The 22,510-nt window shown below is 44.7% G+C and overlaps 1 protein-coding gene across 1 annotated transcript in view; it reads left to right on the plus strand.

Moving 5' to 3' along the window:
* The window catches only part of LOC147709437 (serine/threonine-protein kinase pdik1l-like), a 91,643-nt gene extending 69,355 nt beyond the window's left edge, over nt 1-22,288 (plus strand). Inside the window, exons 3-4 of the mRNA XM_086925480.1 lie at nt 19,028-19,258; nt 22,089-22,288. Of these exons, the coding sequence (XP_086781606.1) occupies nt 19,028-19,251 (224 nt within the window). The 3' untranslated portion in view covers nt 19,252-19,258; nt 22,089-22,288. The remainder of the gene's footprint in view (nt 1-19,027; nt 19,259-22,088) is intronic.
* The last annotated feature ends 222 nt before the right edge of the window (nt 22,289-22,510 follow it).

Below are 22,510 nucleotides of genomic sequence, written 5' to 3' on the forward strand. Positions count from 1 at the left end.
GGAAAGACGAGTTAAGATCGGAAATGAGAAAAAAACTAGAGAAATACGAATTAAAGATACGCCAAAGAAAACAAGAAAAATTCGAGCGAGATGAAAGGGATTATTCCCTAGGCAGAATATTGACGTTTGCCAAGAAATTCGATGCTCCGCGAAGAGAGATGAAGAAAAGAGCCGCCCGTGCAGCCCTGCCAAGAGTAGAAACTTCCGAATCAGAAGTAACGGAAAATGAGCAGTCCGGAGACGAACTGGCGAGTACCTCACAAGAGAAGACCCCTTTTCACATGGAGTACGACCTATACCGGTCAACATGGCTAAGGGGAGGCAAAAGCAGACCCCCGGAGGCCACAGACGAACCCGAAGAGGGGGCTGGAAGGGGCCGAGGCAGAGGCAGAGGCAGAAACCCAGGCAACTTCACTCCGAGAATTACCAGAAGCAAGAGGGGAGCGAAATGGTAGACAGTCTGACAATTGTAAATTTGACGGATAAAGTCCTGTCACCATTGGAAGAAAAAACGTTGAAATTGGGACTATCATTCTGCCCTAATGAGAGACTCGAATTCACTCAAACAAGAATCGATTTGTTTACCTTTGTGCGAAAAATGAAACTCCATAAATATTTCAAATTAAAACCAACAATGAAAAAAACAAGACAACTAAGAACATTGGAAACCGATATCTTAACAACAAACGATATTGCAACCTGGGAGCTTCTAGAAGAATTAAGAACTGAAGAAAGTGGCGATGGAGAAAACACAGACTCCATCACCCAAAGAACTAGAAGAATTGGTGTGGAACAGGAAGCACCGACAACAAGCTTCAAACCTCCCTCAACATTCGTACCAATAATGCCATATGATGCGATTGATGCCTTCTCGGAGGCAGTGATAAAGGATTTGGTGAAATTCAGATCACAACAAAGAACTTTGACCAGAAAGAGACCCAACATGTCAATTGAGCAAAGAGAAATCCTCAAAACTTTAGACAACGATCCGGATATTATCTGTAAGCCATCAGATAAAGGTGGCAATATCGTTGTAATGTCAAGAACACAATACTGCCAAGAAGCACTGAGACAATTAGAGGATCCAATGTCATACGAGAAGACAACCAAAAAGATGTATGATGAAAGTGTCATAAAATTTCAAACACTTGTGAATAAATGGCACAATAACGACATGCTGGACACTGACGAGTATTTCTTTTTGAAAAATAATAATCCAACTGTGCCCACCTTCTACCAGTTGCCTAAAATACATAAAGACAGCAGTAACCCACCTGGCAGACCAATAGTCTCCTCAATAGGAAGTGTCTCTGAGAATATGTCTATTTACATTGACCACTTTCTTTTTCAGAGTGTCTCACAATTAAAATCGTATATTAGGGACACTAAAGACTTTGTGAACAAAATTGAAACGGTACAGTGCAATACTTCATGCATATTGATAACTATGGACATTACCAGCTTGTATACAAGCATTGATCACAAACAGGGGCTATTGGCAATGAAATATTACCTTGACAAGAGACCAATGAAATTCGCCAAACATAGCCAAATGTTGCTTGAATTCATTGAATTTTGTTTGTTTAACAACATTTTTTTATTTCAAGGACAGCTGTACAGGCAGGTCACTGGGACGGCGATGGGAACCTGCTTCGCCCCCAGCTACGCGAATTTATTCGTAGGCTGGTGGGAGGAGCAGGTGGCCCTAAGCCCAGAATTCCAGAAATGGAGAGATAATCTTAAAGTCTGGTATAGGTACATTGATGACCTTTTTCTAGTATGGGAGGGGTCAATGACTTCAGCAGAAGAGTTTGTGGCATACCTAAATTTGAATGAATTAAATCTGAAATTCACCGCAGATATCAGCTTATCAACTGTGAATTATCTAGATCTGAAAGTGAGCTTGATGGGTGGAAGAATTGAGACAGAACTGTTTAGAAAGACAACAGCCGGCAATTCAGTTTTACATGCCGGAAGCAGTCATCCCCCGACCCTAATCAGAAGTATCCCTTATGGAGAACTTCTTAGAATAAAGAGAAACTGCTCAAGAGAGGCAGACTTTGCAAAAGCCGCAAGAGAAAGCATAACGAGATTTCAGGCCAGGGGATACAATCAACTACTCCTGGAAAAAACTCTAAAAAGAGTAGAGAGAATCCCTAGGGAACAACTTCTAAAAGAACAAACGAAGAACATAAAATTGAATTTGAATGAAGGGAAATTCAGATTGATAACTACTTTCTCAGAGGATTCTAATCATCTGAGAAATATTCTAAAGAGAAGTTGGCATATCCTAAAAACGGACCAGGTCATTGGAAAAGAGATTCCAGCTTTTCCATTAATCACCTTTAGAAAAGGCAGGTCCATCAGGGATAAAATCGTACATAGCCATCTGCCAGACAGAATTACAATAACAGGCAGAATTAAAGACATGCCAGGATTCTACCCCTGCGGCAAATGCAAGGCCTGTGAGAGAAGCAAGAAAAGAACTACATATGAAATACCAGGGTCAGGACAGAGTAAGAAAATATCAAAGTTTCTCACTTGTAATACCACCCATGTTGTCTACTGCCTAATGTGCCCGTGTGGCTTGAAATACATAGGCAGCACAGTAAAAAATGTCAAGCTACGCGTATTAGAGCACCAACGTGCCATTATGAACAAGGATTTCAACTATCCTGTAGCAAAACATTTTGCATCAAGACACAATAGCAACAGGGAACTGCTGCAATTTTTTGCGCTTGATCATGTACCAGTGGACCCCAGGGGTGGAGACAGGTTGCGGAAATTAAGAAGACTTGAGTCCCGCTACATAATTGACCTCCAGACTAAGGCCCCCCTGGGATTGAACAGGAATGAAGAATTAGCTTCCCATTTAGGAAAAGCCTAAATTCTGTAACGAGTTCACCCCGTGAGCTATGCCGATCCACGGCTGAATAACTTACACCACACACGAAAGAGGAATTTAGTTCACATTAAATGTGATTATTTTCATAAATGTAAATTGACAAACATTTGGAATGATAGGTTGAAATGTATTTTACAATGCCTTTCGTGAATGTGTTTTTCTTTGAAATGTAAAAATTAAGAGTAATGCACTAAGTGAAACTGTTTATCACGGTGGTAAACGTCAGTCCTCTTTCTATGTAGATACAATAAGACGCTGTAGAGCTTTAAAACTTGCTTCCTTCCGTGTCAATGGTAGACACTGACGAAGGAGAACCGAAACGCGTTTGTCTGCCGAGTGTGCTGATTAAAACTTATTGAACACTTTCCCTGCGAGTGCCGCTTCTCTTTCTTTCTGAAAGACAAAGAGAGAGACAGAGCTGACATTTTGACGTGGGGCACCACCACGAGAGGCACCCGCCTGCGAGTGACCCAGATCTTCGGTGCAACGGAGCTGGAATATATATATATATATATATATATATATATATATATATATATATATATATATATATATATAAATTCCATAATATGTGTATTCCTTTCAAAAAATAAAGTCTTGAAGTACCATAGAACAAAATAGGCCCATAGAAAGCATAGAGGGAGAGCTCACTTTAGTAACATGTCCAAGTCATTATAATAGTCCACTTTCCAGCCAATCAGGCTGTAGCACCCTCTAGAACCTTCTCCTCAGCAGCTCAAGCCCTCAGATTTTCTACTGTTGTGTCGTCGTGTGAAGGGAGTCTACCTGAGCTCTGCTCAGTTTTTTTTTCTTTATCTTCAAACTTCAAGCTTTCAAATATGTCTACAACAAAGCAGTCTTTATTCAGACCCTGGTCATTATGTGGAAAACGTCGTCTTTTTCTCTGAGGATCCTCATAAAAAGTGCATTTATTGCTTGTACCCGGACCATGAGGTGACAAGTTGTAAATTTTGCAGGACCTTTTCAAATAAGACTTTAAAGGATAGAGAGGCCTGTCTCCTTCTGTGGCTACAGAAGTTGAAGACTTCCGACAACACTTTGTCTGATATAGAGAGGGTTTCGTCTCGCCAAACTGCAACCTCTCTGAAGCGTGGGCCTGAGTCTGACATTCCTTCGCCATTTCTTAAGAAAAAGAAGCTTGTGAACGCCTCTAAGTTGGTCTCCCCACAGGATCTGCCAGCCTCTAGGACTGCGGGACCTAGTTCTCTGGCATTACATATCCCCTCTTTGCCCTCGTCCTCTAAAATGAGAGCCAGCTCATCGACTAGCTCGTCGATGACGACGGGATCAGTCGATGTCATGACGACGACTACCTCGCTGTCGACGACAGGAGGTCAGGCCTATTTCTTTTATTATCAAGATCACGTCGCTGACAAAAAAAACAGTCTCGTCGACGGCCCAGTCCAAACGTCATTCGTCGACGAAGGCTTCGTCAAGGTGTCACTCGTCAGCGCCTGCCTCTTTGTCAATGACGGCCTCGTTGACGGCCACTACCCCGTCGACTACCTGCTCCTCGTTGACGGCAACTTCGTCGACGTTACAAACTTCGTCGACGACAGCAAAGTCAACGTCGACGAAAAAGTGCCCATCAACGGCAACAGTTCCTTCGTTGTGGGTAACCTTGCCGTCATCGTCGACGCCAAAAATGTCTTCAGCAAAACACTCGACGATGACGTTGTCGACGCCCTCGTCGACTGGACCGTCGACGGCTCAATTTTCACTGGCCACTGCAACCAGTTTCACAGTGGTTACGGCTACTATTGTCAAACGGCCGGCTCCTTTGGTTTTGAGCCCTTTGCGCCATCGCTCAAGTCCTCCGCCTCAACAGTTTGCCTCTAAGGAAGAGGGGGATTCAGATGGCTCCTATGTGGACGATAACTTTTGGGCTGCCAGTAGCCCGTCGGAGTTACACATTAAATATCAGGACTATGATGATGATGAAGAGCAAGAATTGCATGGCTCTGCTCCGAAACCTCGAATGCTGGTGAACATGATGTTCCTATGGATCAGTTGCCTGTGTCCTTGATCTCCAACCTGCAATACATGCTCGATGACTACAATCGTCATTTCCCACCATCCACGCCGGCTTCTCCGCTGCCTCCATCTACACAGCCATCTGTTTCACTTCCACAAGCTGGCTGACTTACTCCACAACATCCTGTTCATGTGGATACTGGCAATAATACGAATACTGACCCAGATGAGGACGCTGCAATGGCAGATTGGGACGCTTACAGGCACAAACTCCGTCTCCTCCTCCAACTTCTCCTTTGGCATCGCCTCCAGTTGACATTGGAGGTTTTCATCTCTTTTGATGTCGAGAGCTGCCAAACGCTTTCACTTGCCTATGGTTGTCAGGCAAGAAGACTGCTTTCTATATGATTTTAAAGATCAGCCTTTGAGGCAGGTGCATTCTATTCCGATTTATAGACTTCATATGGAAAGAAGGACTTCAACTTATCGAACGACCTAATTCTGTTCCTGCTGTGCTTCCAGGTATTGACAAGAAGTATAGGGCACCTGAGGATTCGCCTGCCTGCTTAGTCTCTCAGCCAAAACCAGACTCTTGTCATTACATAGGCTGCACAAAAGAGGTCACGTAATCAGTCTTCTGCTTTGACATGACCGCCGGATCAGGATGGCCGCCGACTGGACACCGGCAAAAAATGTTCCACGATGGCTGCAACCACTGTACGGGCTGCAAATTATTTAGCCATCCTCTGCCGTTATGACCGACAGATGTGGTCCGAAATCGCTGTCTTGGTCGACCTCATACCTGAATCGTCTAGAGCTGAAGCACAAAAGATCGTGCAAGAGGGGGACTGTTCTGTTGATATTTCCTCAACTGGATTCCGACAGATAGCTGGTGCTGCAGTTTTACGGAGACGAGGCTGGCTCAAGTCTACGTCCTTTCGGCCGGAGGTACAAGCTAAAATACTTGGTTTGCCCTTTAATGGTGAGTCCCTCTTCGGTAAACATGTGGACGACGCCTTGGAATCCATTAAAAAGGACACAGATACTGCTCGCGCCCTCGGTTCTCTGCAATACCGCAAGAGGCCTTTTCGTGGAGCACGTGGTCGAGGCCCATCCTCTAATTTTCGTGGCTCCTCCCAATACCGCTCCTACGGTGACAACAGGCAGCGTTATTCCAACCAATTGCAGTCTCGACAGACCGCCTCCAGGCCATACAGGCGAAAAGCCACTTGCAGAGGTGGTAACTCCTCTAATAAAAAAAATGACTTTCGCAACATCCAGTCTTTTCCCACTCTGCAAATTGGAGGTTGAATCTCCCAAAGATTTTTCAATTGGTCACAAATAACTTCGGATCGTTGGGTTTTGGAGGTCATCCAAAAAGGTCATGCTCTGGAATTCATCAAGTTCCCACCCAACCGCCCGCCATCTGGTCGTCCTCCAAAACATCTAAAGGAACTGTTTGCACAAGTTGCAGTTATGATTCAAAAAGGTGCAGTCGAAGTGGTTCCTTGAAAACAACAAGGGACGGGCTTTTATTCTCGCTTTTTTCTTATCAGGAGGAAGTCGGGAGAGTGGCGCCCGATTTTAGACCTCGGAGCCCTCAACAAGTTTGTCAAGTCCAAAACATTTCGAATGCTGACCTTGCTGGAAATCTTACAGTTCCTGAATCCAGAAGAGTTCCTCTCCACAATCGACCTCCAGGATGCATACTTTCATGTGCCAATCCATCAAAGACAAAGAAAGTACCTCAGTTTCAAAGTGGGATCAAAGCACTACCAATTCATGGTTCTCCCTTTTTGGCCTTCGTTCCGTGCTGAGGGTCTTCACAAAGATCATAGCTCCGGTTGCAAGGCATACAAATCTATCCTTATTTGGACGACTGCTTAATAAAGGCACCAACCTTTCTCAGAGCAAATCACCACCCTCCGACTTGCCTTTCCCTCTTCCGCAAACTGGGTCTTTCCATCAACCACGAAAAGTCACATGTCCGTCCCTCACAACAGAGAGTCTTTCTGGGAGCGTTAATAGATACACGTCTCGCAAAGGTGTTTGTTTCGCAAGAGCGCCTAGATTGTATCATCAAACTGGTAGCTCTTCTACGCTCAAAGAGGTCCGTTTCTGTCCGGATGTTAAAATCCTTTCTGGGCATGACCTTGTCCTGCATACCTCTGATCCCCAATAGCAGGTTGCATATGCGAGTCCTTCAAGAAGAATTGGACAAGCAATGGAGGCAAGTCTCGGGGTCGTTCAACAACAAGGTCTTTCTGACTCCTCGCATTCAGGGCGCATTGGAATGGTGGGTTCACCTTCTAAACATCACAACAGGGCGTCTGTTTCAAGAGCCGGACACCACGCTTACCCTTACGACGGACGCTTCCTTAGAGGGTTGGGGTGCACACCTTGAGGAGATGTCAATAAAGGGCAAATGGACAGTCGACCAGCGCAAGTGGCACATCAATCGGCTGGAGCTTCTAGCTATCTTTCTCGCCCTGAAATTGTTTCGACTACAGGTGGACGGGGAGTCTCTGTTGGTGCGTACAGACAACACCACCAGTATGCACTACCTCAACAAGCAAGGGGGTACGAAATCTCTCCCACTCTCCCGACAGGCACAGCAGATCTGGAAGTGGGCAATAGAACATTGTGTTCAGTTGACTGCAGTTCATGTCCCGGGCATTTCCAACTCCCTTGCAGACTCTCAACAGATCGTCCACAGACAACCACAAGTGGGAACTCCATCAGTCAACTCTGGAGTATGTTTTTTGAACGTGGGGCCAACCGGATCTGGATCTGTTTGCGACTCCACTAAATCGCAAATGCCTACGCTACGCAAGTTGGCATCCCCACAAAGGATCGAGCGGGAATGCATTTTCCATCTCAACTGGTCGAACAAATTCATGTACGCTTTTCCGCCGATCCCTCTTGTACCTCCCCTTCTGTGCAGAATGAGGTTTCAACCGTGTCACATCCTGTTGATTGCGCCCAGGTGGCCACGTCGGCTGTGGTTCACGGATCTACTTCTTCTTTCTCAGTGCGATCCAATACTTCTTCATCCACTGCCTCACCACCTTACCATGACTCTGGGTCAGATATGCCATCCAGACCTGGCGTCTCACCAGCTTCATGCTTGGAACCTGAACACCATGAGTTTGTACATCTGAATCTTGATCCGGACTGCAGAGAGGTCCTTGCTCATGCACGTGCTCCTTCAACCATTAAAACCTATAAATTAAAATGGAAACGGTTTTGTGTTTGATGCTATTCGGAAAACGTTGATCCTATGCTCGCTACCCCATAGCAGATCTTGCCTTTCTTCCTCCTGATGGCAAAATCGGGACTTTCACATTCCTCCCTCAAAGTTTTCCTGGGGGTACTTTCCTGTTTTCGACATGATGGTTCCATGTCTCTGTACTCATCTCAGTTCATTCGACAGTTCTTTAGGGGTCTGTTCCGGATGTTTCCACCTATCCGGCGTCCTCCACCGGCTTGGCGTCTGAATCTGGTCTCCCCCCAACTTCTCAAACAACCTTTTTGAACCTATTCACTCAGCAGAATTGAAATTCCTTACTTGGAAGGTTTCCCTCCTCCTCGCACTTACGTTATCTAGGAGGGTGAGTGATTTCCACGCTTTTACCATACAGCCGCCTTTTCTCCAATTCTCAAAGGACGCTGTTGCACTTCGTACAAACCCTAAGTTTATTCCTAAGGTTCCATCGGACTTCCACCTTAATGAACCGATCATTCTCAGGACTTTCTTCCCTAATCCTCAGTCTCCCGCTGAGCGCACTCTTTATTCCCTTGACCTGAAACAATGCCGCAAATTCTACATCCAGCGCACTGCTGCATTTCGAAAGTCTGACCAACTCTTCGTGGCCTATGGACTGTGGCATAAGGGTCATCCGGTCACTAAGCAGACAATCACTCATTTGATTTCTTCTGCCATCAACGAGCTGGCAAGCCTCTTTCTGCTCCGGTGCAGGCACACTCTACGAGAGCAGTTGCTTCTTCTACTGCCCTGTTTGCAGGAGTGCCTCTGCATCAGATCTGCAGAGCTGCAACGTGGTCCAGCAGGCACACATTTACGAGGCACTACTGTCTGGAGACAGTCAATGCTTCGGACACTGCTGTGGGTCAGCGGTGCTTCGAAACCTCTTCAAATAAAGTGAGCCTCTTTTGCTTCCCGCCTCCTATCATAAAGGTTTCTTGTGTATATGCAATGTTGCCTGTATATATCTATGCAATGCAACTTTTTTCATTGCCTTTTATGATTATTATTGTGGTATACTGCTTTCTACTCTTATTCAAGCATGTGAATCTATGAAAGACACCCCTAATACTGGAGAAGAACAGAAGTTACTTACCTGGAAACTGTGGTTCTCCAGCATTGGTGTCTTTCATAGATTCACATGCGACCCACCCTTTCCTCCCCTCAGAGGCTCTCTTCTCCTCATGCACTTTTTTTAAAAAACATTTTTTATTGCAGAACCAAATGCACAGTACATCATTCAATTTGGGATCTGTTTGCGCAGATTCCTCGCCCCCTGATCTCTGCCCACCGGCATATACACAGCCTTCCAGCCCACATCCCGAAGGCCGGGCGGCGTCATTTGTTTCCGTGGTGCATCTTTACATTGTCTATCAGTTATGGTCACTGTATGAGGCAATCCGCTGTCTGCTTTTCAAGTTTTCCTCCCCTTCCCCCTCTACCACTGATCAATTTTCGTCTAGTTATATCAGGTAAACATTCCCTCCCTCTTCCCCCCCCCCCCCCCCCCAAGTGTCATCGCCTGCGCCTATCGCTGAGACATAATACCATGTGGTGGTGGTCTGAAGCATCTTACTATTTATTGGGTGTGTGTGTCTGGTGAGGGTACCAGCACCGTGGCAGCCCCAGTTAGGCCCTCTGGTTCCCCTGGCTCCTCCTCTTCCTCCCCCTCCACTGAGCTATCCCTTAGTGCCTGCACTAACATCTCCCAAGCCATCGCTGCCTCCTGGGCCCGCTCATCTGATCTGCGACGGGCCAGTTGATATCTGACCGTGCTCTCACCCGCCGCCCATTTTAGAAATTCGTTCAGCCATCTCCGATGTGTCGGGCCCGTTTTTGATTTCCATCCCATGGTCAGTTCCCTCTTAGCTAAGAGTAGGCCCATGTCAATAAATTTGCTCGATAGTTTAGTTTATTTTTGGGCGTGTGTGGGAACCAGTGTAGTATACTGACCGCCTTGTCGTACTGCAAGTCCCTATCCGCCACTTCATTTAATGTGTTGCCTATTTCTATCCAATAAGTCTGTAGGTGAGGGCAGTCCAGCAGCATATGCACTAGGTCCGCCCCTATCTTATTACATCTGGGGCACGCCGCGTCCTCAACTCCAAAGTATTTTGCAATTTTGATTGGGGTGAGGTAGGCCCTGTGAATAATGTAGAAGTGAATCAATTGGAAACGCGCATTTCAGGTACTCCTTCTTGCCCTCCGCACTAGTTGGGACCACGTGGTGTCTGGGATTTCCATCTGAAGGTCTGTTTCCCACTTGGCCTTCAGTGTCGTCAGAGGCTGTAGAGTCCCACTCAGCATCCTTGAGTAGAGGCACGTTACTGCCTTAAAGGTGCCCGCCGCCATCATAGTATACTGGCAAGCCAGTGTTGTCGTCGGTTCGATCAGTCCCTCTCCCCAATGTGCCTCAATGGCCCTCACCACCGGCGCGTGCAGTAAGTAATCCCCCCTCGGGAGGTCGTAGCGCTCCTGCAGGGTCTGATACGGGGTCATTGCGCCGTCATCGTATAGATCCCCCCACCAACTGCAATCCTGCGTCCTCCCATAACTGTAGTCTCGACCAATCTCCGCCATATGGGAGTGCTGTCACCATGCCCAGTGGGATTTCGGGCGCATACGGGTGCCTGACTCCCGCTCCTATTTTGCGAGCGGTTTCGGCATAATCGGAACGTCCGTTCCTCTTGGGACAGATCCCGGAGCACTAATTTTTGCTGCAGGGCAATGTAAGCCAGCACATGACGAGGGGTGCCGTTGTTCCTCTCCTGATCTCCTCATGCACTCTTGGTCACTCCTGTGCTACGAAAATCTGAGGGCTTGAGCTTCTGAGGAGAAGGTTCTAGTGGGTGCTACAGCCTGATAGGCTGGAAAGTGGACTATTATAATGACTTGGATATGTTACTAAAGTGAGCTCTCCCTCTATGCTTTCTATGGGCCTATTTTGTTCTATGGTACTTCAAGACTTTATTTTTTTAAAGGAATATACGTATTATGGAATCTTATTTTATGTGTATATATATATGTATATATTATGTATATATTTATGTATATATGATTCTCACTACTATGTTATGTACCGTGGGACTCCCACTTCGACGACGGGGAATTATTCAAGCATGTGAATCTATGAAAGACACCAATACTGGAGAACCACAGTTTACAGGTAAGTAACTTCTGTTCTTATTTGGCAACCTTTAATCAAATCACTGCATTTGTTTTGCAGATTTGTTTCATGCAACTAAATAACTGCCTGACAAATGCTTTGCTACTGATCTGCTGGCGAGCCTTCATATTTAAATATTGCACTTTTTTGCCCCTTTGTATGAAAAGGATAACCTCCGACAGTCAAGTACACTGGCCAACACATGGGATATGGACAGCATATCAAAGTGTTGCATGAGTATACATCTACATCTAGATCATTTTATAATATAACATTTCCTAGCTGTTGCAAAGGAAAGTTTCAATTCTATTAAGGACATGGAGGCAAAGCTTATGCTCATCTTTTTTCCAATAGTCAGCTCAGTAGCCTAACATAGATTTAGAAAAAAACGCATTGAAGCAAAGTACAACATCCATGAGTCCAACTTTAAAGCAAAGGTCCACTAATCGGATGGTTATGACGCCATCTAAGAACATTCCAAATGAACAGCACTTCTCTTTCTCTGTGCGTAAAACACAGATCTGATATCCACATCACTCGTAGTCTTGCTTCTGTTCAGCCCTTACAAAAACACAACCCATTCAGAAACCACTTGTTAAAATATCTGAGACAATACAAAGCAGCTGGATATAACAACTGGAATATAACACTTCATTAAATATATATTTAGCATAAGACAAACTCACAACTTAACAAAAAATAACCTTTTTTTAAGCATATGAGAAAACATACTGTTCGAGGCATGTGTGCTGTAGATAAATGCTTTGCATAAACCTGCCATCTAGTATAGTGTCTGGATGTTTGCGAGTTGTTTTTTTTTCGAAGAAGTCTTTCCCAGTCACAAGGTAGGTGGACTCCTTCTTTCAGTGGTAGTGTACATAGGCATCAACTCCATTGTTAGACTTTCTTTCCGCCTACGGGTTCAGACCTGTATTGCTGCGCTGCGGTTCGAAACAGTCCTTCGTGTACCTCTCGGTGCGCAATCCACTCTACCCTTGATGGTATTGTTATTGTAAGCGTTTGCTCTCCCTCCCGATATCCATTCCTTCGGAAAGTCTCATCTTTGGTCAAATACATCGTGGGCAGCCTACGGGCCTAGCCGCGTCGATCCTCCCCTCTGCCGATGGAACGAACTCCATTTCAATTCTGTCCTCCGTGCCGTTTGAAGTAACCGCGCTCCGATCTATATCAGGTCTGCAACTTATGCTGATCACCGGAGCACCAGGAAAAAGACTGCGAGGCCTGACACCCCTTCAAGTCGAAAAAGACTCTTCGAGATAGTCTGGCTCGACGACGAGAAATGCAGCACCAAAGCACTCAACAGACTCAAGACCTCTTCGGAGAAGAGTCTTAACAAGAAGAAGAATCAGCATCCGCAGAAGAAGAGGAGGCGTTCTTGGTGGAAGAATCCGATTCTGACCTCGAGATAGAGTTGGAGTCAGAAGACATTCCAGTGGTACAGGGTGTCGTGAGTACCAAAGGCCCCCCCTCCTCCATCCCCCCCCCCCCCCCCCCCCCCCAATGTACCCCAGAAGCTATCTTTAACCAAACATAAGGCTTCAGCACCACCTCTTCATTCAGGCCTTGGTCGGCACTGAGACACGTTTCTGATGCCCCGCCTTTGGGCCCGGCACCGAAATAAGTAGTCAAGCCTTCCGGCCTCGCATTAGGTTGAGACAAATTGTCCTCGGGCCTGAAACATTCCGCTCCGAAAGACCAATCTGGTTCGGAGCCGAACTCCTCTGTCGCAAAAAAAGTCCTCTTCGTAGCCAAAACTTTCCGCTTCGAAACAAAAAGCAGCTTTGGAGTTAAAACATCCGCTTCCAAGGACAACCAGTTCAATGGTGACTCTGCGAACAAGTATACAACACTAATATGACCTGTTGTTCAGCACAGAGGTAATCACCACCATGAAGCACCGTTATTTTGGTGGTGATTATATAGTCACCATTTCAGCCGTTCCCTTACTTCTTTTATCTTTTGTTTTAGATTTATATCCCCTGATAAAGGGCCACATCAGCCCGAAATGCATTAGGATGAAAAATAAGATTTGATGCACTTCATTATTGCAATTGTGGATGTTATTCACATGAGACTTCCTATAATTTCTTTCTTGAATGATGAAATTCTGGAGTGAATAAACTTCAAGAAATAAATGACCCAACTAATTAACTTTACGTACGGGTTGTTGTCATACAATTTGAATAAACGGAAAAACATCTGGTATCCAGCTGTGCATCTAAGGGACGCTCCCCCTGGGGCAGGAGGAGCGCTTTTTTCTTTCATTTGGACATATAGATCACCCACCTCCACTCTGTGAACTCCACAGGGTTCCATAAGGTCTTGTCTGTCGCAGGGCGGCGAGCCCCCGGCCTCAAAAGGTGGTGTGCCTAGTGTGTGTGGTGGCCTGTTATCTTCACCATGCTCACTGAAGGGCCCCTCTCACGACAATTTACTTAGGCCCGGCTCACAATTCTCAGGCTGTTCTGTCATTTGCAGCGGATAGATGTGGTAAACAGCAGTCTGCACGGCTCGCCGTAGCAATGGCAAGAAGCATCTTACAGCTCTGCCATCTTAGCCACACCCTTACCATTCATATTTATTAGGTGAAATCCAGTCTAGAAAGCCTCAAGCAACTAATTAGACTTGGTGAACTCTTGGACTTGTCCATAACAACTCAGTCCAAATGTGTGTCAAGTAGTAGAGATGTCAGTGCAGATTTTATCCCGGACACTGATATATTTTTTTGAAAGTCGGTTTCACTGTTGTGACTTTCTGTTCCTCGGGGGTGCATCTCCCTTTCACTCAAAACTTGAATACTGTCAACAAATCATTCAACAGTGCTACCGCTGGCCAAGAGTTTGAAACCTCTAGCTGTGCTAACTTCCCTGGAAGTTATTTATAGGCTTGTTAGTTTGCATAAAGTCAGACAGAACTGACTCCAAAAGTAACTCCAACTCTGATGGAGTTTGCAGAATAGAACTATCTGCACTCTGGCAGAGGTCATTGGGTTTGATATCAGACTCCAGAGAAATGTGACCTATTTTATGTACTTTGGATATGAAGTATATTGTTTGACAATTCATTTGCTAATTTCCTCAAGTGGAAAATAGGCTTTCTAAGTGGCCTGGGTGCATTTTAGCCCAGGAACAAGCGGTTCTTTAGCAGTATAAGACACACAACTGATCTGATTGGAGTATTGCAGACCCAATTCAACCTTTGTAACTATTAGTTTTGAAGATTAGCTTTAGCACTTGGATGATGGGCTTATCGCCACAACCACTCAGCTAGATAAAGCTCTTTACTTTGATGGAGCACTAAGGCATTTTCACTGTGGTACTCCCTGTGACTTGTACAAAGCAAACTTGAGAAAAGCTAGTAAAAGATTATCAAATCGGGCATATTGCACACACTGTCACATGTAGGTTATTCCTCGAGTGCCAGTGAGACTTCAGTAGGATCAGTGTTTGGTGAAGAGATCTATCTGAATGACACCTGGAGGTTGCAAATGCCAGTGTTGCTAAGATAACTTTATCGACTAATGGCCTTGTGTATTTTTGTATGCATGTGTAACCCCTTAAAATTATACCTATTTTTATGTTAATTATTCAAAATAGTGTGAAACCAACTCAGAAGAGCTGCAAAGCCATAGAAAAGTACCATTTTTGTAGCAGTAGTTTCTGAAACTTTAGGTGCGGTACATTGGGCAGAATTCTGCAGGTGGTGTGTTTGAAACCAGATTATTAAAACAGATTCAGATTAGGAGAGATTTGTAGAGCGCGTAGCTGCCCAAAAGCTTCCCAGCGCTAGGATAAGACCAATACCGGACATAAAATAGAGGGGGATTAGTAATACTGATTAAACAGACTGTTTTTATCGCTTGCTGGAAGGTTGCTTCTGTTTCCAGAAGTCTAGATTCACGCGGTAGAGAATTCCACAGTTTAGGAGCCATAAGAGGCAAGCAAATGAGTGACAATAAAGCCAATCAAAGGTGAGCACGAGATGGCCTAGAGCAAGATGACAATTTGTCTTGCAGTAGACTGCACTCTAGCAGGTGAGACCGAAAACAGAATAGCTGCCAAACAAATGATTGCTGTTAATTTCCTTTGTTTATTACTGACCTGGACTGTGTGAGATGGAGGAGGAGGAGATAAAATTGTATCGGACGTTTCATGGAGATCTAGGTCCGTGATGTGAGAGCTGCAAATCCCCGTGGGAACCCAAATATTTATAGTGGTATGCCCGCCCTCACAGGGATTGTGGTCTGGTCTCCCTTGCAGGGCACCATGCCTGCATTTGCATGCAGTCGCAAAATTCCTCCTGCTTAATACATTTTATTGAGCTAGGAGGCTTTGCAACCTTATGAGAATGTACATGGGGGGAGGAGCTACGAAACCAACCAAGATGGCCGCATAGTCTCCCGCCTCCGCTGACCTCCGTCCTTTGCTCTGTCATCCTGTTGCTTATCCTGATTACCTGCACCGGATCTGTGTGTGTGATCCGACCCGCACTCCAGTGGTGCAATCCCGGAGTTTCTCCGCCGTTGTGGAGCGGAGCTACGTCGATGGTCGCATTGAGGCCTAACCCAGCAGAGAAGCCGGGGTCTCGAGTGCTGGCTCTGCCGGGTTCGAGTTGAATAACAACGGACTGCTGAAGGTGGTTGGGTCCGGTCTCTGGAACACTCGGACTTTTTTGATTGTTTTGCCACCATCAGCTGCCTGGTGCCCTACAGAAGGTGAGGTGACGAGTGACGCACGGTGCTGTGTTGCGGGGGTCCCTGACCGGGGGTCCGGCATTCATATCGCTGTTCCCCCGGGTCGGTGCCTCGCTGCGTACTACTGCTCGCTAACCGTCAGTCCCTCATGGCTTCCTCCTGCTCCGCCTAATTTTGCCCCGGAGAAGGCGCCTCTCCGTGGGGTCCACCATGTTGGAGGACGAAACGAATCTAGAAGAACAGGCTCGAAATGGCCCGTCACTGCGTACGGTGCTGGAGGCAATGGCACTTAAGGGAACTATTGAAGTCCAGACTTTTGTTGCAGTTTGTTGTCTGCGACGAACGGACTCACAGGCATGAGACCGGATCCTGACTCGACGCCCGCGACCCAGCAGCCAGCCCGCTTTTCAATGGATGTCTCGGAGGTGTATCTTGACCCGGCGATGGAAGCAGTGTTTGCCCCTATTGAAGTAGATATACCTGACTGTACTGTGCCTGGTCACGCCACGGAACCGTTGGAACCCCCGATTGTGTATCCCCCGGAACATTTACATATCTTCTCCATTTTGGATCCTTCCACTTTCTATCCTTTGCTGTTTCGGACCGTGTCGACTCCCCTCCCCTGTCGGTCTTTCAAGATGGCGGATGGGGTAAAACTTGGCTTCGGAGGCGGGGAGGGTCAACATTGGTACCAGCCAACTACATCGGGCCCTGCCGTTCTTTTCTCATCTGTGTACTCCTGTTCGGTAGACTTTGATAGTACTTTGTGGGAAGTGCTTTCCTTAATTGATGACTTCAGTGAATTTGATCGACGGGGCCAGGGTTGAGGTTCTTCTCAGAGTCTCTCATTGTGGCACTATGTTTAACGGGATTGTTTATTATTGACCTAACGGAGTCCGGGGCGGGGCTGGCTACGACGGGGGAAGGAGACCGGGAGCCCGTAGAACTATGCCCTCCTCCGATTTCCCTCATTGTGTGGGGTTCTTTGCCTTTTCCTTTCTTTCCCTTTCTACTATATTTCGGGTTCTGGTTACTGGGCGACAGGCACGCTGCGAGGGGGGGGTGGCCGTAGTCATCAGCAGGGGTGCAGGGTGGGGGGGTGTGGGGGTGGGTGTTTCGTTTTTATTTTTGTTCTATGGCCTCTTTTCTTCCTTCTCTTCCCTTGCCTTTTCTTCTTTTTCCTTTTCCGGGTTAGTGTAGTGGGTTCGGCTTTCCTTACATCCTTGTTTCTACATCTGTACCTTGAGTTTTCTGAGGTTCTGGTGCTGTGGGGCGGACAATAATGATGGCGTAGACGAATAATAGTGTGCTACTTATCCTGATGTCGTATGTCTTAACGCCGCTGACCTACATGATAGCGAACTTACTTTGGACACGTTGTTCTTTTGCTCGCCCCCTTTTGTGATCCGAGACACTGTACGACACCTGATCCTTTCAACTTTTTATATGTAAAATGAAAACCTCTTATCCTGTTTCCGAGTTGAACTGCTTTTGCAACCGATGTGCTTTGTGGATGGAGTTCCTATGCTCCCCAGGGAGGATGGGTCTGACGTTGGATTGTAATAACGTACTGAAATGCCTAGCGGCCAGCCCTGGAGGTTGTAGGCCAGTGTCTGTATTTGATTGCAAATGTTAAATAAAGGTTTTCAAAAAAAAAAAAGAGAATGTACATCCAAAATGAAGATCAGTTTGCACACCAATCAGTGTGTAGATTGCAATCATGGCTTGAACATCAGCCCCTATCCTCTGTGAATCTCAACCGGAAACTTTCAGTGCAAGAAAACAAGCATTTGCAATGCAATAGGTATCGCATTTACTGACGATGCCTATTTTTTGTTTTTTAAAACCTAAATAAAAGGCATTGTCATTTACAATTCCAATAGCTTAAACTTGCATAAATGCGAGCCCTATTGCATTTCAAATGCTTGTTTAATTTTAAAACTGAGCACGGTGCCGCTTCAAGAACACTGCGCTCGGTTTCTTTTTTTTTTTAAATATATATATAACTTTAACACTGAGCACAGTGTCCTTGAAGCAGCGTTGTGCTCAGTTTTGAAGTTAAACAAACATTTAAAATCAATAGGCATCGCATTTATGCAAGTTTAAGCTATTGGAAGAGCGCGGTGTCCCTCAAGTGGATGCGCGCTCAACATAATAAGTTACATTTAAATAAATAAACAGCCGGTGTCCCTAAAGCGGGCGCCGTGCTCAGGATACAAGTAAAATAGCATCCTCCATTGTCCCCATAATCAAAATAGTGCTGACCCCCTAGATAAAGCAGACCGTGTAACGAGCCAACAAAAGATCCAGTCGTCATGGGCGGGAACAAATGGCGGTAACAAGGCTGGACTAACAAGCCTCATAATGAATCGAAAGCCAGCATTTACCAAGGACAATAACATCAGCCAATGAAAAGTATGGGTAGGGAGAAGGCGAGACTTACACAGCATACTCCACTATCAATCTATTTGTGACTTGCATAGCACAGTTTGCAACGTGACCATTGAGAGCCTGTGTGCAAGTGGTGTTTGCAGAGCAGTACAAGCACAAGGATTTAGCGGAAACCAACATACAATGGTCGGGATTGAAAAGTAAGTAGGCAGGACAGTGTAGGGGTATTGCTTAGTACGACTAAAGGGGTGACTGAGTAAAAACCAAGTGGTAACACTCCGCTCGTGGTACGGTTACAAAACCAATTGCTTTATTCAATAAATATTGCCACAGTTTCACAAGACTGTGGTGCTATTTATTATGGTTTTTTTTTTTATTTAAACAAAAGCGTTAGAGTGCCAACCTGCCCATTTTGAAAGCTCCATATCCCAGGGACCGCTATCCAGAGTGCTAGAGAGCGTCCTCTCTGTTAAGTGGCTTCCTACACTCAACACTAGTATGAATAACAAAATGCATCTTTCTTAATAATGGACTTTCAATTAGATTTATTTGTTTTACCGTATTTCTTTCTACCTGTCTTTAATTTCTTAGGAATATATATTTGCCGTGGGCAGAATATTGTTCCGATTGGGGAGGCATTACTAGAAAACCCCAAAATGGAGCTGAACATCCCATTAAAAAATAAGAAGTTTCTTCCCGAAGATGTAGTTGACCTAATCCGTGATATGCTGGTTTACAACCCAAAGGACCGGCTAGATGCCTTCGAGCTCGAAATCCGTATTAATCAAATAACATATGGAGATGAAGGCGACTAAAATCAAGGTATGAAACAGTCCTATTTTTCTAGTTCTTATTACATTGCATTTTTATTTTGATTGAACTCGGGAATGACTTTACTCCCATTTTAAAAAAAAAAAATCCAAAAAAAACCGCTTTGCATTACTAATCTTTTTAATCTCTAAAAAGTGACTCATTTAAATTGTGCTGAGGTGTTTATTTTCACATCAACCCTAATCTTGAAATACATTGATAGTTATTCCATGATGATCACTCTTATATACAGGAGAGGAGCATTGTCAGAAAAGTTGTTGTTTTCTAAATAAACAACCCAGTATTATTGGATCTAGATCTCCTCTTCCTCCATAAATTATATAATGGACTTCTTAAAAGTAATATTTAAAGTAATTCTTTAAAGGCATGCGGTCTGGTCTGGTCTTGCAGCATTTAGCTGTTTTTATAAATAACTTGCAAGCCCAGTCATGGTTTAAAGGTACGTAAAGGTGTATTGGCATTTTGTAAATGTATTGGCATTTATATAGCGCACTACTTACCCGTAGGGTCCCAAGGCGCTTCGACCGCTGCGAAACCCTTCCTGGCTTCCCTGAGAGATGGTCCCTTAATGGGTATCTCCAGGGTGAGACCAGGCATCCCCAGCGGTCTGGTGGGGCCGTTAGTGAAGATGAGGCAAGCTAATGCCCAGAGTTGCCGAGTGTGATCGCTGATCAGAGTGGGCACCGAGGCGAGAGAATTATCGAGTCCGCTGACCCTGGTCCAGAAACCTGCCACGCCGGGAATCGAACCCTGGTCCCGGGCCGTCCTCTGCTCTCGGGTCTGCCGCCTCTAACCAGTGAGCCACACTACTACGTATAGTGCAATTAGTAGAAGACCCACCATCTTCCAAATGACATTTCATGCAGCTCGCTCTGTTTATATTTAACTTCTCTTTGGACCTATGCAAACTTTGCATAGCACTACAAAAATGTCAGTCCTAAGGAACTATTCTGCAACATAGGAACTTCATTCATAGTCCTAAACGCCTGAATATTCCCCCGCTGTGTGCACGAACCTAGAACCCTTTTTGTATAGTTTTCTTCTATGGAAAATTATCTTACAATGTCCGTATCCATGAGTTCATATACAAATCTGTAGAATGGAAGCCTCATGGATACCCTATTCTTTCATGAATGTTCAAAACAACTCTCCAGAGTGTCCTTCTAAAACTGCATTGCAGCCTTTAAAGGCAGAAAACATCTCTTGCAGCAGAGAAAATGAAGGCAAAATGCAGCCAGTTATGCTTACATTGAAGACGGAGAAAACAAGCATTGGAAATGCAATAGGTCTCGCATTTGCTGCAATTAGAGCTATTGGCGTTGTAAATGACTGTCTTTTACCATGTGTTTTGGAGTGTATGTGGTGTGTAGTGGAATTATGTGGGTTGGATTGGAATTGTTGGTTGTAGAATTGTGTTGTGTGGAATTGTGTGGTGTAGAGTGGATTTGTGTAGTGGAAATATGTGGCACAGTGGAATTATGGGCATAGCAATTGTATGGTATTCAGCGTACAGGACTTATATGGAGTGGCATTCTGTGTTAGGGAGGGTAATTATCTGGAATGGTATTTTGTGTCATGGAGTGGTATGTAATGGAGTTAAATTATGTGATGTGCTGGTAAATTTTGTGGCATGATGTGGAATTTTGCGATGTGGATTGAATGTATGGTGTGTTGTGTTGAATTATGTGGCTTGGTGCCGAACTATGGTGTGGATTGGAAATGTGTGGGGTTGAACTGTGTGGCGGGAAACTGTGTGGCTAGCTTTGCCTTTTTGATTATGAAAAAAAAACACATCTGTAGAAGCTAAGCTCCAGATCTGTGACTTAGGGTGTTAAGAAAAGAAAAAAGAGACAAGGTAATTTGAGTTAACTGTGCTAACCTTAACTTTGATGCTTTGATTTCATGTTCCTGCTTCAGTCTGATGTAGTTTTGCTATGTGGCACTAAAAAATAGCAACCATCACAGAAGGTCTCATTATTTTATCCTGTTTATTTGCATCTGTATTATTTCGACTTGCTGACTGCTAAATGTATATAAATATTCACTATTACACCTGTGAACCCCGCCGGATTACCACAAACCTACCCTGTGTTGTCTAATCTAATATCATGGTAATACAGTAACCAGTCTAATGAAGTTTCAGTGTTAGGGTGGATTGAATAATTTACTTTGCAGTGCTGGATGTGCATGCCCTTTCCTCTCCAGTCAAAGGGTCAAAAATTGCTTCTGAAATTATATGCAAGTTAAAAAATGACCACTTTGCCTCCTCATCATTCCACTTGTAAATGGTTTTCTGGATATTATGGCAAAGTCAAAATCCAAGTACTTTTGAATCATTTTGAAAATTACATTTGTTTGAATCTCTACGGTGTTGGTTTGTTACCTACTCCGCCACTACATGCTATCCTATCTTTTCATGAGCTGGCGATGGGGAGTACTAGACCATGGAGTAAGTATCTTACTTTCTTTGTTGACTGAGTATACATAATTCTCATCATCCCCCCCTCCCCCCCCCCCCCCCCTTTTAGCCAGATAATCCACACCCTTTGACCGGATGATCGATCTTACACCTACACTCTGCATATGAACAGACAGAAAAGTGACTGAGACGTGGAGCTGGTGGGTGCATGGGTGTAGAGTGGTAAAGATTTGAGTGTAGGTGGATTGCCACATTCACTTGGGGTTCAAGCTTGGTGATTAAAAAAATAGTGCTGTGCTCTAACCTATAGAGTTGGACATCCAGGGACACATGTCGAAGGGAAACTAACTAGTAGGAATGTGTCAATGGGTGAGTAATTTAATCTATTCTTTTCCTCCACAGGTGGATTACTGTGAAAATAACACCTATTTAGGATCAGTATTTAAAATCGAATCTCTGAGTGACATTTCCCAGAAATGGAAACAGATTATGTGGATCTGATCCCCAGCCTATCATACTTTATAAATCTACGATTTTGTAAAGTAAACCTTGTTAATATTTTTTCTATATTTATTGAGAGCCTAATAAAGTGTGTTTTGTAATTGTTTGTTATTTAAATATGCATATGTGTGGGATTATGATCTGGCTGGCATTCGTATGAAAAATTCACAAAGGGAAAAATATATATCTGAAACATTCTGTGGTTAGAATTTTTTTTATGAGTGATTCAAGAGATACTTTGTGAAAACAGCTGCACCTGGCTAATACATTAAACATATTTTTCTCTTTGATATAAAAAATAGCACAAGAAAAGGAAAATATGA

The sequence above is a fragment of the Lissotriton vulgaris genome, chromosome 6 (assembly GCF_964263255.1).
Source record: "Lissotriton vulgaris chromosome 6, aLisVul1.2, whole genome shotgun sequence".
NCBI classification, from domain to species: Eukaryota; Metazoa; Chordata; class Amphibia; order Caudata; family Salamandridae; genus Lissotriton; species Lissotriton vulgaris.